General features: G+C 27.2%; 1 protein-coding gene across 1 annotated transcript in view; it reads right to left on the bottom strand.

Moving 5' to 3' along the window:
* Window positions 1–840: 840 nt before the first annotated feature.
* LOC136988532 (TBC1 domain family member 19) overlaps window positions 841–15,301 on the bottom strand; it is a 34,599-nt gene continuing 20,138 nt past the window's right edge. The window contains exons 7-18 of the mRNA XM_067286402.1: window positions 12,876–12,975; window positions 9,503–9,557; window positions 9,152–9,272; window positions 8,858–8,970; window positions 8,691–8,765; window positions 8,545–8,607; window positions 7,001–7,163; window positions 1,939–2,048; window positions 1,774–1,865; window positions 1,576–1,691; window positions 1,432–1,502; window positions 841–1,345 (exon numbers count right to left, since the gene is read on the bottom strand). Coding sequence (XP_067142503.1) covers window positions 1,268–1,345; window positions 1,432–1,502; window positions 1,576–1,691; window positions 1,774–1,865; window positions 1,939–2,048; window positions 7,001–7,163; window positions 8,545–8,607; window positions 8,691–8,765; window positions 8,858–8,970; window positions 9,152–9,272; window positions 9,503–9,557; window positions 12,876–12,975 — 1,157 coding nt within the window. The 3' untranslated portion in view covers window positions 841–1,267. The remainder of the gene's footprint in view (window positions 1,346–1,431; window positions 1,503–1,575; window positions 1,692–1,773; window positions 1,866–1,938; window positions 2,049–7,000; window positions 7,164–8,544; window positions 8,608–8,690; window positions 8,766–8,857; window positions 8,971–9,151; window positions 9,273–9,502; window positions 9,558–12,875; window positions 12,976–15,301) is intronic.

The raw sequence follows: 15,301 nt of genomic DNA, 5'->3' as shown, positions 1-15,301 counted from the left end.
TTATAGTAATTAGGATCTCCAATCTCTGGAATTTTATTTGAATCCAATTCTACAAAAATAAATAGGAAATAAAAATTTAAATCTGGTTTTAATTATATTTCAAACGATATTATTTTATTAATAAATTAAATAAATAATTGTGTTTATCTCATTGCGTAAATTTTATACCAAGATTCAGAACAAACAATTACGTGTTTAAGAAAATATTAAACTATTAGCAATTTTTAAAAATTATATATTCTCAATTAAACAATTTTACAAAAAAATTTCTATGTACTTAATGTAATACGTTCTCTTTCTATAGCTACAAAATTAATGTTCATAATACAGTTATAATAAAGTATATTCAAAAATAACATTAAACTTTTTAATAAATACACTTGAATAGTGTTTAAAAATCATTATTAATTTAAAATAATTAAAGTTTTTACATGTACAAGTATAATTTCTCAATAATTTAGACACTGTAACTTAAAAAAAAAAAATAAATATTTTATTTTGGACACATATTGGTATAAGTAGTTAATAAAATTTTAATTTATCATTAATAGAATAAATTAATTGTAACGTTTTAAATGAATTAAAAAGCTTAAATGCCCTACTTACATAGAACAAGAACTCTCCTCTCTAATTAGACTATTAGAGCAATACAAGGAAATAGACAGGAACTTTTATACTTTACAAATTCAAACAGTATCAAAATCAATGTTAGTTTACTGCATCTGACAGGAAAGATTGTGCAGTGTTTATTATGCTACATTCAGCTGAGTAATTGAAGTTGCAAGTAAAATTAAATTAATAAATAACATAATAAGATTTATCACTACAGTTTTTTTTAAGTATTTTAATTTATTGATTTATATTTATATTACAACTATTCTAATAAAAAATAAATAATATAAATTTTTCTTATAAGTATGTGGTGGTTTTACAAAGTGATAATTATTTTTCAAGTGGATGATGTCCTTGAAGCTGGAAACTGTTCTAAAATTAATGTATGTTATATTTAAAGCCTTACAATAAATTTTCTGTTGCAATTTTAATTTGTTATTTTTAAATAATTATCTAATATTTCTTTTCATACAATATATTATTTTACGGTGCTAATATAAATAGAGACTAGTTTTAAAACTAAAAATTAAAATATCACAGTAAAAAAAGTAATTAATTAAAATATCACAGATAAAAACTTGTGCTACTCTTCTAATATATTGTATAATATATAAAAATATATTAACTAATACTACATAAAATATATGAAATAAATTTATATTAATGAAGAAGTCCCAAGGAATCCTTGAAGAAGTGGAATAATTCTAAGGGAAGATACGTCGACTAACATACCCTACAATAGAATATTTAAAATAATACAAAATTATTTTATTTATTTATTTTTATTTTTAAATTCTAAATTTTCATTACTAGACTTACTCCAAATGTTGCTTGATTTTCTGCTTGCAGTAGAATTGGTTTTCTGAATGAAAAAATAGCAGCTGCCAAGACTAGAAAATATTATATATTTAGTTGAAATAAAATTTAAATATATAAAAGCTATGTGATTCAAATAAAACAAACCTCCCAAAATTTCTAATGAATTATATGCTAGAACCTGATCCCACAGTAGAAGAATTTGATCAGCAGCTAAATAACCTGAATATGCTCTCATTATCCACTTTATCACAACTTTTAACCTGATAAATTACATTAAATCTTGAATATTAAAAGCTGTTATCTATTGAATTTTTCTGATTAATTCAAGTAATTTTTACTCACGGCTGAATATCGTGAGAAGCTAAATGATGACAAAGTTCGGGTTCGGTTTCTTGCAGTAGTAGTTCAAACAAAAGACACAAAGCCAATGCACCCTAAATAATTATAAATTCTATTAATTTATTTCATAAATTATTTAAGTATGAACTAATGAAATTATAAAAATACCTGAGTATGAGAAGAAACTGTGTGGAGACGGAAAAAAAATCGACAGTAAAGTTCTCGATATACCAAATACAAAGTTACAGGATCTTCGTACAGATAACACAATGGTGCAACTGTTAATTAATAAATTTATTATTCAGATTATAGAACAAGAAGTTATATGACTTATAAATATGATTTTGTAATAAAATATAATTTTCTTAAATATCTCAATTAATTTTTTCAAACATAAATTTTCGTATTACAATGAATAATAATTCTTTTATTCACAGATCTATAAATTTAAACATTTGCAAGATATTTTTAAGAAAGTTTTTTTATGAATTAAAATAATCTAAAATATAAAAATTTTAAATGAAATTTAAATAACAGATAAATCTGACAAAATAATTTAGTTAGAAGATGATGATAATTATGTATTATTCAGTTTTATTAATTAATTATTACATTTATCAAAATTGTATTATTATTATTCGGTATTTTAATAACACTTTCTGAATACTTTTTTGATTTAAAATTTAAAACACAGATATCTATATTATTTATGTTATAATCTTAGAACAGCAAGAATTAATGTAAAAATATTCTGCTTTCTGTTCAGAAGTATAGCTTACACAATACAAAAAGCAATATCAAACAAATATAAAGTTTAATTGAATTAAAATATTATTTTATAATATTCAATAATATTATAATTGTGAGAACTCGGGCTAGATGAAAAGAAAACTGCTTAATTTACAAAAGAAATCTCTGCTACAATTTTCTCTCTCATGAGAGCGGGAAATGATCCTATTTTCCCACTGAATTGCTTTCTTGTCCAGAGATGACACATCTCCTGACTGACTATATCAGGAACATAACACAAAAAATCGTTATTGGTCTAACTAGTCAACATTGCCTAAAAAGAGCATTGAGAGAAAAAGGAAAGACCTCCAAATAAGAAGAAGAATCAATGATGACAGGGTTCGTCCATCATCAAGCGTTGATTATGAGTGCATATTTTCCTTGGATATGCATCCAAGGAAAATGTGCCACCGGTTACTGTCTATGCCAACCTGCCATCTACCTACATGCTCTCAGAGCATCTTACATCAAACTATTGAACTATCTAACATCCAGAGAAATCTACAGGCCATATACATAATCAAGGAACCAGTCTATCAAGTGCTACCAGCTTATCAAGCATATAACTGACTACAGGTATTTATCATCGGACACATAAGTTTAAACTCTTTCTCGGTTAGAATCCAATATGGTTTAATTGAGATGCTATTTGATTACTATATATTCAACCCTATGTATGATTTAATATGTAAATAAACAGGTATTATTTTTGGCATTAGAGCTGTAACGTGCACTTCTGGATGTGCAGTCTCACAGTCTCCTCCAACCCGAATCTGAGATCTACACACACAACCTCTCGTGCATAAAAACGAACTTAGTGGTAATCAAGGTTTCTGTGTCTGTCCATAAGACACAGTGGTGTCAGTCCTGACTCCAACTCTTTGGTCACATAATTAACTGACAAAGTCTAAATAAATAAGCAAAAGTACTTTTAAGCTTTTAGTTTGATTAAACAATATATTTGTTCAACATTACTTTTTATATTTCATTTACTTCTGCAAGAATCAGAGAATGTATTATTGCAGTATATACTGTAGTACTTTCAAATTCAACAACAATACAAATTAAAGTTTCTATTTGCTCATAGACCATAAATAGAACATTGGGAAAGACAACACAAAACCACCCCAATTATATATTCCCAAGAAAAACCACCGTAAAGACTGAGACAACTAATATAATGGCTTCTAGTCACCATCATGCCTTAAATGGCCAAAGAGTTAGTACTCTTTGAGAATCTCTGAGTCTATGAAAATGAAAGTAGCAATCTGGAATAAGAAAAACACCTTTAAAAATCCAGTAAAAAAATTTTTACTAATAAAAACGTTTTCAAACAGTTTTACCGAACTTCATCAGTTAAGATGACGCAGATTGTGAAAATAGAATGCAAATTTAAAAATAAACGTTAAGCAGAATTCTAAAATAAATATATAGATACATAACTGAAATTACATCCTACAGGCAATCACTATTGGCTACACTGGCCAAATAATATAGGAAACTGGTCCTTAAAATACATAAAGCAAGAGCTAAATTAGATTTTCTAACTCAATGCCGCCTCAATGGAGCATTTCCAATATCTATTTATCACATACGATTGTCTGTAATTTCAGTTATGTACCTATATATTTATTTTAGAATTCTGCTTAATGTTTATTTTTAAATTTGCGTTATATTTTCAAAATCTGCGCCATCTTAACTGATGAAGATCGGTAAAACCCGTTCAAAAACGTTTTTATTAGTAAAAATTTTTTTGCTGGATTTTTAAAGGTGTGTTTTTCTTATTGACTATTTTTATACAGTTGAAAGAAAATATATTGAGTAATCTGGAATGCTAAAAGTATGTATGATGCAAGTAAGATCCATAATGCCTCCAAAGAGATAAAGAAAATGGAAGCAGACATGCTTCATATTAGTGAAATCTGTTTGGCCCAGGACAATGTACTGTTGGAAAACAAGCAATATTTTATGCTGGTGACAAATTAACACACTATAATGGTATAGCTATAATAATAGAGAATATATTAAAAGTTTGATTAGAAGTTTCACAAACTTGTCAAACTTCTGATGCAGTTCAACTTCAGACCATCTAACACAAATATACAAGTTTATACTCTTACTTCTAATTGCAGTGAAGAAAGGTGGAAGAATTCTACAAGACCTAGAAACAGGCATTGAATATCACTAGGTTATCCAATAACACCATAGTTATGGGAGAATTCAATGTTAAAAATTGGGAAAGACCGATACAATAGAATTGTAGGAGATTATGATTTAGGCAGAAGAAATGAAAGGAAGATAGATTCATATAGTTTTGTTAGGAAGAAGATTTTATTGTACAAATACATTTCATAAACTGCCTCCAAGAAAACATATCTGCACATAACACCAGGATGAATATAAAATAAGATTCACTTCAACCAATAACCAGTGTGAATTATGATTAACTCGAGATTTTTAAGGCTTGCTGCAGATCCTTGTGCATTAATTTTAGGGAGATGTGTCTTTCAATGACATGGTAGGCTTTACTTGACAACAATATTTAACGTTCAATCTTATTTAATGGGAATGCTTGCGCATAAGGTCTCGTTATTCAAAATCTTTGTCTTAACATTCAATTTTATGTTTGAATTTTATATTCATGATTAATTTTGGAAGGTCCAACTTAATCAGAATTAAAGAAAGCCTGAAGAAGAACCCAAAAGGGATTACGAAAATGTTTGTTATTCAAGAGTTAATCATAATTCATAATGGTTATTGGTTGAAGTGAGTCTTATTTTATGCCTCTAAGGGGATTGTATACACGGAAATCAAATGCAGATTCAGACAAGAGTACCATTAAAAATCAGACTGACTTCATACTTATCAGAACAAATTTTAAGAATTAAGTGAAATCTGTCAAAACATATTAAACATACCCTGTGTAAATATTACATAAGATCATAATCCAGTAGTGGCAATGGTATATGAAAAGCTAAGAAAAAATTAGCAAAGAACAAAAACTTAAAAAGTTGGATCAAACATTATTAAGATATAACACTATTAAATGAAAGATTAGTGAAGAAGTAAATAAAAATACAGGTATACCTCGAGTTACGTCGCTCTAGAGTTACGTCGTTCCCGATTATACATTGTTTGTCAAAAAAGTATATGGAAAAATAAAAATCAAGTTTAAGTCAGTTTATTCAACTTTAAATCCGTCCGCCACAAACATTGAAGTCGTAATATCACTAGAAAAGCGTTAAAAGCACATAAAATCATATTAAAACATGTATATTTACAGTAAATGTTAATATAATCATCATAAATCCTAGAGAACGAAACATGAAAACATCTGTGTTCCTGTGTTGTCGTCTTATTTAGCGGTCTTTAAGTGCTCATTATTGGCGTTTAGTTATGACGTAAGTTGAAACTACGACTTATGTCGTAACTACACAAGTAAATTCGACTTACGTCATTTTTCGACTTACGTTGCCTCTCCTGGAACCAATTACCGACATAAGACGAGGTATACCTGTATACCGAATATAACTCTGACTAACAAAACATTTGAAGACATCTGGAGAGAGATTAAGGAACTCCTATTGAAGATATGTGATGAGTATTTCAAGGTAATATCCCATTATAAAAAGAACTCCTGGATGATAAATGATTTTAAATTTAACGAACCACATTGACAGCAAAAAAATAGAAATTAAAAACTATATAAAAATCTATGAAGGATAATTTGTAGAAAAATTACAGAATCAAAAACACTGTATTTAACAGAAAAATGTCTAGAAATAAAAGACTTGAAAAGAAACATGATTTGTTTAATATGCATAAAACATTAAAGAAGCAACAGGTATATATGATAAACCTAAGACAGGAAATTTACATAATATACAAGGAGAGATCATAATAGATAAAAAAGAAAAATTGAAAGAATGACAACATTATATTACAAGTTGTTTTTATGACTTTAGAGTAGTGTACCCACAGAGAGGGAGACTTCCAAGGTCCATCATAATTATGTGTGAAGAAGTATAGTATGCCACTAAACTAGCAAAAAGTGGGAAGGCAACTGGACTAGATGAAATACCTTCTGAAATCTACAAATTTATAATGACGGAAGAAGAAACATTAAGAAAATTAACAGTTTTTTTAATATAATATACTGTTAATATCTCTGTAGACTGACTGGAATCAGAATTTGTTACAATCCCTATGAAATCTAATGCTAAAAGATGTAATGATTATAGAATGGTAAGTTTGATGAGCAAACCTGCTGAAGATCTTTATTCAAGAAACTTACAGATTGAATACAAATCTCATTGATGGCCAATGTTCTGTAAGGACATGACACAACAAAAAGAATTGCAATATTATTGTAATATATTACTGAACTGTCAATATTGAATTAACATTGTTGTTTTGATAATTAACATAATTTTACACTTACCATACATTGAAAAGCCATGAAAAGGAATTACTCCATTTGGTGGATAAACAACCATATCTTCTTCTTGCCCTGTTTTTCCTCGAAGTGGAGCTTTTGGAGGAGACGCACTGCTATATTCAAAATGATCTAATACGTATGTGTCACGAGAGAAAACCAATAATATCTAGAAATAATCAAACAATACTTTAAATAATCTGAAATTTATATAATTATTAGAATAATATAGCAAAATTTTAACATATTTAAATATTTTTAAATAATCCTAACAAAAACCTTTCTTTTATTTTTAAAGAAAGTTTCATTCTAATGATAATTTATAATGTTGTATAACATAATTAAAGTATAAACTATACATACATAAATTATTAAGACAAATTTTTATGTATATTATTTTATTTGATGATAACCTTCAATATAATTAGTTACCCAATATTTTAACTATAAAATCTAAATTTCAACATTTAAAATTTGTTAAATTCATTAATTACTTTATTATTGGGAGATACCCAAACACTATAGGTCAGGTGTGGCCAAACTTTTATCCCTTAGGGGCTACTTTTTCAGTAAAATATAATCTGCGGGCAACTATGAATATGGGCAAACACTTTTAGGATTTTTTACATTTTTCATAGATATTTTAATAAATAATTAATAATCATAAGTTTTTATTTTTTTCTGGCCTGTACTTGGTTTATTCATTCTGAAATAATAGGGTTAAATATTAATGACATTTAAAATAATAATTAATAAACTAATGTACCTGCTTCTGTTCGCTGTATGAATAAATAAAAAAAACTAAAATTGAAAGTAAATACAAGTGCACAAACAAGGAGTAACAAGTGGATTGAAGCCAGGAGCTGTCACATTACTGTCTGACACATGATTTTGCACCATTTTATGCGATTGCCATTTTTATGTGCATGCATTGTGACTACAATTAATTTAAAAGTTAACATTTATTTGCATTGTTCATTGAGATAAATACAAACAGTATGGGTACGTTGCACAGACAGTCTATTATTGTAAGAATAAATTATCGAATTAAGATTTTTAAACATTAATTTAAGTGAAAGCAAATTGTTCAACTTTAGCTTTGTGGGCTACTTTCAAAACCTTTGCGATCGACCGGTCGACTGCAGTCTACGTGTTGGCCATCCCTGCTATAAATTATTCAGTTGACCTCACTTATGCTAATTCTGGCAATTGGACCTGATCTTGAATGACGTATACCAGCATAGATAAAGAATACGAAATGATATTAATTTGTACAACATGTAAAAAATCATAATGGTCTGGATAAAATTCAAATCTAGATCTTTTAATATTTTGTATTTTAGTATGGTATATATTTTAATGGGATTCATTTATTGTTCATTGCATCAGGGGTATCAGGGACTAAGACAATAATGTGTCTTATCATTTTAGTGACATTGCCTGTTTAAAATAAATAAATAAATATTTTTTGAATAAAGTTATAACTGAATAATACTACATGTTCGACAAATATATATATTCATATGTATACTATAAAATATTCACAATACCTGATAAAGTAAATCTTCAAAAACAAAATACTGGTCATCATTGGAAGCAGTTAAATGGACATCCTATCAGAAAAAAATACACATAAATAAAACAGAATATAACTGATTAAATTACTTTAAATACTATACATCATTTAAAATGTTACTTTAAAAATTAATTTATCAATCATAAGATCATGCTGAAATACACAGGATTTTAAATGTTGAAACTTCAAGCATTCCTGAAATACAAAAAAAAACACTACAATTTAAAATTTTCATTAATTAGAATTCACTGATTAGTTTTGCAATAAATTAATAAAACTTTACATACTGCATCTGTTGTTTCTACACACAAAATTAACCGCCACAATTCACCTCTAAGTGAAGACGGACAACCTCTTTTTGAAAATTCTCGAGCTAATAATGCATCTCCAGCTTGCAGAACTGTGATAATAAAAATTTTGATCACAAAAATAAATAAATAATTTTATGACAAAAAAAACTAACAACAAATGAATCTGAAGTATATGTTAGAAAAAAATATATAAATTTTAAATTATAAGAGTATACTCTGAAATAAATTCTAGAATATAATCTAATATAAATTTGAAAAATAATGTTATACCTTTCTTTCCTAATGTAACTCTTTCATGGAGAAAACTATTTGATGTATCCGTATTCAAAACCGGGCAGTCATCGACACCTAAGTGACTTACATTAGTTGACAGTTCTTCATATTCATTTCTCTAAAATGAAAATAAATTATAAATTAAAACATTCAAATAGATCAGCTAAATACTTTCAGATTTTCTCAAAATAATATAATGTTGTAATTTTAGTTGAGTTATTTATGAAATTTAATTAAATCCAGTAGTGTTTTAGTTTAATGTTTGACATATAAATTTCAAATTTAATTGATCAATATATTTGTTAAATACTCAAGTTTAATCTTCATTTTTTATTTTTAAACTTACCAATTCTTGTAATCTTTAACTTTCAATGATACTTTTATTTGGCCCCATAATGCTACACTATAAAAACAGATAAAAACTTAAATTTTGAGCAACAAAATATTACATAAGAATTTAAGTATATAGATAAAAAAATCATGCAATATTTTAAAAGCTATATATTCACATTTTATATAAAACTCTGTATAATTTTCTTATCATACTATACAGTAGAGAGTCATTAATCCGAACCCCGGTTATCTGAATCGCCGGTTATCTGAATGATTTTCAGTCGGACTGTGTCGTGCCGAATCGAATGTTTTGGATACAAGATTTACTTCTAAAGTATAATTTTCATGTTTTTATATTCTTCAATATATTTATTTTGTTTGTACAAAATAAAGAAATAATTTTTAACGATACGATAGCCTCGATTATTATTATAAAAATTTTCGTTAGGCTTAAAATCGACGAAAATTCAACACAAAGCGACACGCAACGTAGAAAAATTCAACACGAAGCGACACGCAACAGAGAAAAATTTGAACATCAGACAGGTTAATATATTTTTTCGTACATAATCGGTTATTCGAACAAATCACTAATCCAAACAACCCCAGTCCCCAATTGATTCGGATTTACGACTCTCTACTGTAATGCATAAATAAAAATAATTCAAAATTAAATTACTCTATTTTCAATTCTTTTAATCATATTGTAAGAATCATTTCAAAATATCTCATATTCATACTTCATATTTTTTTTAAAAATAGAGTTTGTTCTAAATTTTACTTTTTCACAGTTCATAAATATACTGGATAAGAAAAAGTGTTCAAAAACCATCCTTTTAAGACAAAAATTGTTGTAAAACTTAATAAAATTCCAGAAAAAATTTTGAATAAATCTAACTTATATATACTCTGCTTTTTCATCCTCAGTTCATTCATTTCTCACAAATATTATTGTACCATTATGAAACATTTTTGTATTATTGTAGCATTCATTAGATATAGGAACTATCTTGATATTTGTTACTATCAAAAGATTGTTTCTTCAAAATATACTATACAGGTGTCCCTTGATTAACATGGTTAATTAATTCCTGAATGCTACTGCATATATCAAAATCAAAATGATCAAATACGGTATCTATTATAAGTAAAGACAACTGGTAAAGCCGCCTTAATTAAAACTTCTGCCATGTATATAAAGGGATTGCTGCAATTAATTTTGCACATTAATCAAATCCTGTGTTAAGCAAAGGATACTTGTACTTTTATTACTATAAAATGTGATGTTAAAAAATATAAAAGAAATTCAGTTTAAAACAGAATATAGTATGTATATCTTAGATCATTTATCTGTCTAAACTAATATATAATAAATAAATTAATAAATATATAAATATAATAAAACAATATACATACTAGACAGATAAATGATCTAAGATATACATACTATATTCTTTTGGATATATATATATACAGTATATAGTATATATATGTATGTATATATACATACATATATATACATACAGTATATATATGGAAAGCATCAATTATCCAAAACAATTCGGAACTAGGGTTGTTTGGATAACTGATCATTTACGAAAAAATATATTAAACACAAAACTGTACTGTAGATATTTTGTATCACATGTCTTACAAATACGTATCTTACATAAAATAGTACATTAAAGTAGGCCTACAGTTTAGGTTGGCAGGGAGGGGGAGAGTGCTGCATTAGCAGAAATTTTAAATTTGCCGACTGGAATGCTTTTGGTAAACCGATATTTTGGTTGATCGTTATTTGTATAATTGATGCTATATATATATATAATAGCAGAATAGCAGTAAGAGAAATCAGTAACATGTGTATTTCATGACAAATTTATAAATTAACAAGAGAATAACTATTTTCCTAAAAATATAATTGCCATTTTATTTAATATAATTTTTGAACTAATTTAAATTAGTGTAATTTTATTATTATATTTCTTCATGTAAATAATAAATATCATTAAATAGTTTATTTTAATTCTGGAATTCTGTATTATCTAAGAAAAATCTGGCATTTAAACTTACAGGCAAGTATTTTATTTAACAATCTTATTAGGTTATATTTCTTCTTAATAGATTTAATTGATTTGTAAGTTGTCAATTATCTAGAATTTCTGAAACACATTCTGCTTTTAGATGTATCATATTGTCATTACACATATTTAGCATTTTTGCTCCACAATATTACATACAATTATTAAACATTGCTAAGGAAACATATCATCATGTAATAACTATAATCAGAAATATCATATTCTTAGAAATACCAACTAATTATAAAATAAAACTTCTTATTAAGTTATGATGCAAAATCCAAGCACAAACTTCACAGCATGTTTAGTATATAAATCAATAACAAGTTATTTCTAGTATATAACTTCATCAAAATATAAATTTTAATGAAACCATTTCATTTTCATCAGATAAATGATAATTAGCTTACTTTTATTAGTATTAAAAATTAAAACTTCTTTAGAAACCTAACTGTATTATTCCTTAGTTCAGTTGAGGGGGTCAATCAAGGATATGCATTACCTAATTTTGGGGCAGCATCATTAAGCATTACAGGTTGGGTAGGATAGTTTAAAAGTATAAAAATAGCATTACATAATTTATGGATGATGTGTCAGTTTTGTCACCGTACTCAATATTTATCAATGTTTTCAATCTTAAAAATAATTCATTCAATAAAGAATCATGTAAAAAAACCATAATATTCATAAATTACATAATACTATTTTTATGTTTTATGCATAAATTCAACTATTAACTACAATAATCAGCTATCTTCCAGCAACTCATTTAATAACTAACATTTTCAATCGTCATCAGGTTACACATTTTTCTAAATTTAAAGAAATCAAACAAATCTTTGATTGGAACTGATGTTTCTATAGATGACTGCTAAAAGCAATCAAAAACATTAGTTATTAAACAAATTGTTGAATGTCTATTATTATATTTTAGTTTTAAGCATAGTAAGATTTACCTTGATTTTACAATAGATTATATCGTGTCATCAAATTCGTGTAATTAATAAATTTAAAAGATTTAAAGTCTGAGAAAAACTAATTATAATCTATGCAAAAATTTATAGATTTTAGTCTATATAAATTTTATAAACTGTAAAAGTTCTACTTTAAATATTCTGTTTTTTAAATTTTTAATATGGTTTTACCTAATAATACTGAACTTATTAAGTTGTACTTTTATTAATTTTTAATTTTTTGATAAATATAATGTTAAAACTCATCAATTGTTTCATTTTTATAAAATATATAATATATGTTTAATAAAAGATAAAACAATAAGTAAAGAAATTAAATTTTAAAATGCTAACCTTTGATTTATATTTGCTTGTAATGTATTGCTGCTCCGAATATTTACCAAAACTTCCAAAAAGTCTTTAGGAGAATATACTGGCCGAAATCTTGTTAAATCTGCAATATATAATAATACTCTTAAAAACACTAATATAAATTTTTGAAAATTAATATTTAAATAACCATATTTAGTGATATAAAATAATATAGTATAGAACAAATCTATCTTAACTTGAAAAAGTTTCAAATTTTTATTATTTTGATCAAATAATTAAATGAAATAAAAATAATATTAAAATTATTCATTAATTTTGCTTGTACTTTAATATTTTTAGATAAGTAAAAAGATTAAAAACAGGGGATTAAATTTTGAAAATAAAATTAAAATATTCTTTCAAATTACATTTATTTACATTTTGTTAGAATTGGATATCAGGAACATACAGTTATAAGAAAACCAAAAGAGAAGTATTAAAAATCAAATAAAATAAATTTCATGTATTTGTAATTACGACAAATTAAATACTATAGGGCCTATAGTAAAGGTTATAATTACTGTTGTATAATTATCAATGACAACTTTAATGTTTAACTGCATTGTAACTTTTTCTTTATAAATAAAACTATAAATATTTTGAATTACATTGATAATACAGTGGAACCTTGCTTAACGAGCATAATTCGTTCAAGAATTGTACTCGTAATGCAAAACACACGTTAAGTGAAACAATTTTTCTTATAGAAATTAAGGTAAAATTCCACGCCGAAAAAATAATCAAATATTTTATGTATAACATTTATTCAAAGAAAATTATACAATATACATTGTTAAGAAGCGTTAATCATCTTCAGCTTTTAAAAATGGGCCAGGACAATATAATACAATAAAGAAAACATATATTTCTCTTTGCAGCCAATAAATACATAATGTGTTTTTAAACTATACGTCCTTTCTCACGCAGATGAGGAATAAGACAATTCCACGGCGGAGTCGACCTTTTATTTGTGGCTTATTGTCCACCTACAAATGTGAAACAGTCCACCTACAAAAATAATTTACAATTTTAAAAATGTTTAAAATTGTAAATTATTTTTTAATTATGCTGTCACCGCTAAGGGAAGTTTTGGACTGTTTTACATTTGTAGGTGGATGAGAAACCTCAAATAAAAGGTTGACTCCACCATGGAATTGTCTTATCCCACATCTGCGTGAGAAAGGATATATAGTTTAAAGACAAATTATGTATGTATTGTCGGTAAAGAAAAATGTGGTGATTTCTTATAACCGCGAACGAATCAAAAACAGGGCGAGGCAAAGGCAACAAGAACATTTATTAACTCACATACATCCGACTTGGATCTTACACGAAAAGGACGCCTCCTATCGTGAACAATTGACAAACGGAAGTGTACATTGACCAGACAATAAACAAAAACTTAGCTTGTATATACATAACTCGATCCCGAGTGGTTCTTTGACGGTCGGACACACAAAATAAGCGGATAGCGACTGACTAAAGCGCGGTTTACAATGACTAATATGATTAACCTTAACACTCCTCCTTAATCATATTACAGCGTAACTTTTCAAATATTACACGATTCAAAGGTTTTGTTAATATGTCAGCAAGCTGATCGACGCTTTTAATATGTTGCAGTTCAACGGTCGTGCCAATATGCTGCTGAATAAATTTTCTCTGAATCTCAATATGCTTTTTACCCTTAGTTATCTTTCCTTGGTGAGCGTTTTTAAGCATGTGAATTGCCGACTGATTGTCGACAAATAACGGGGTGGGTTTATCATTCTTTAATAATCTCAGTTCAATTCCTATTCTTCGTACCCAGCAGATATCGTCGATAGATGAAACTGCTGCACGGTACTCGGCTTCAGCTGTTGAGTTCGCCACGAGACGCTGCTTTCTTGAATACCATACAATTGGACCTCCTCTCATGATAAGAACTCCACTTGTGGAATGTAGACTATTGGCGTCTCCTCCGTAATCCGCATCTGTATATGCTATCAATTTCGGATCTCGGTTAAAAAATATTCCAAAATGTGTAGTTCCTCTTAAATACTGAAAAATTCTTTTAATCATCTTCCAGTGACTTTTCATGGGTCGATTACTGAATCTGCTCAGATAATTGACGGCGTAGCTTATATCTGGGCGGGAAATTGTTGCTAAATAAAGTAAGCTTCCGACGGCTTCGAGGTAACGATTTTGTTTTTCTAGTGTCTGGTCATTGACAAGATTTTCAGAATTCGTTTTCATTCCTGGCTCTATCGGTGTATTCACGGCGTTCACTTGATCATACCCAAATCGTTTTAATATTCGTTCTGTGTAATCAGGTTGACTCACAAAAATTCCCTCAGACGACACTTTGATCTTCATACCTAAGTATGTCATGTGTGATTGTAAAGTCCTTTTATAAGTAATTTCAAACT

This window comes from Centruroides vittatus, unplaced genomic scaffold (genome assembly GCF_030686945.1).
Source record: "Centruroides vittatus isolate TY-2023 unplaced genomic scaffold, ASM3068694v2 scaffold_3315, whole genome shotgun sequence".
Taxonomy (NCBI): Eukaryota; Metazoa; Arthropoda; class Arachnida; order Scorpiones; family Buthidae; genus Centruroides; species Centruroides vittatus.
This window is presented reverse-complemented; position numbering and strand designations above follow the sequence as displayed.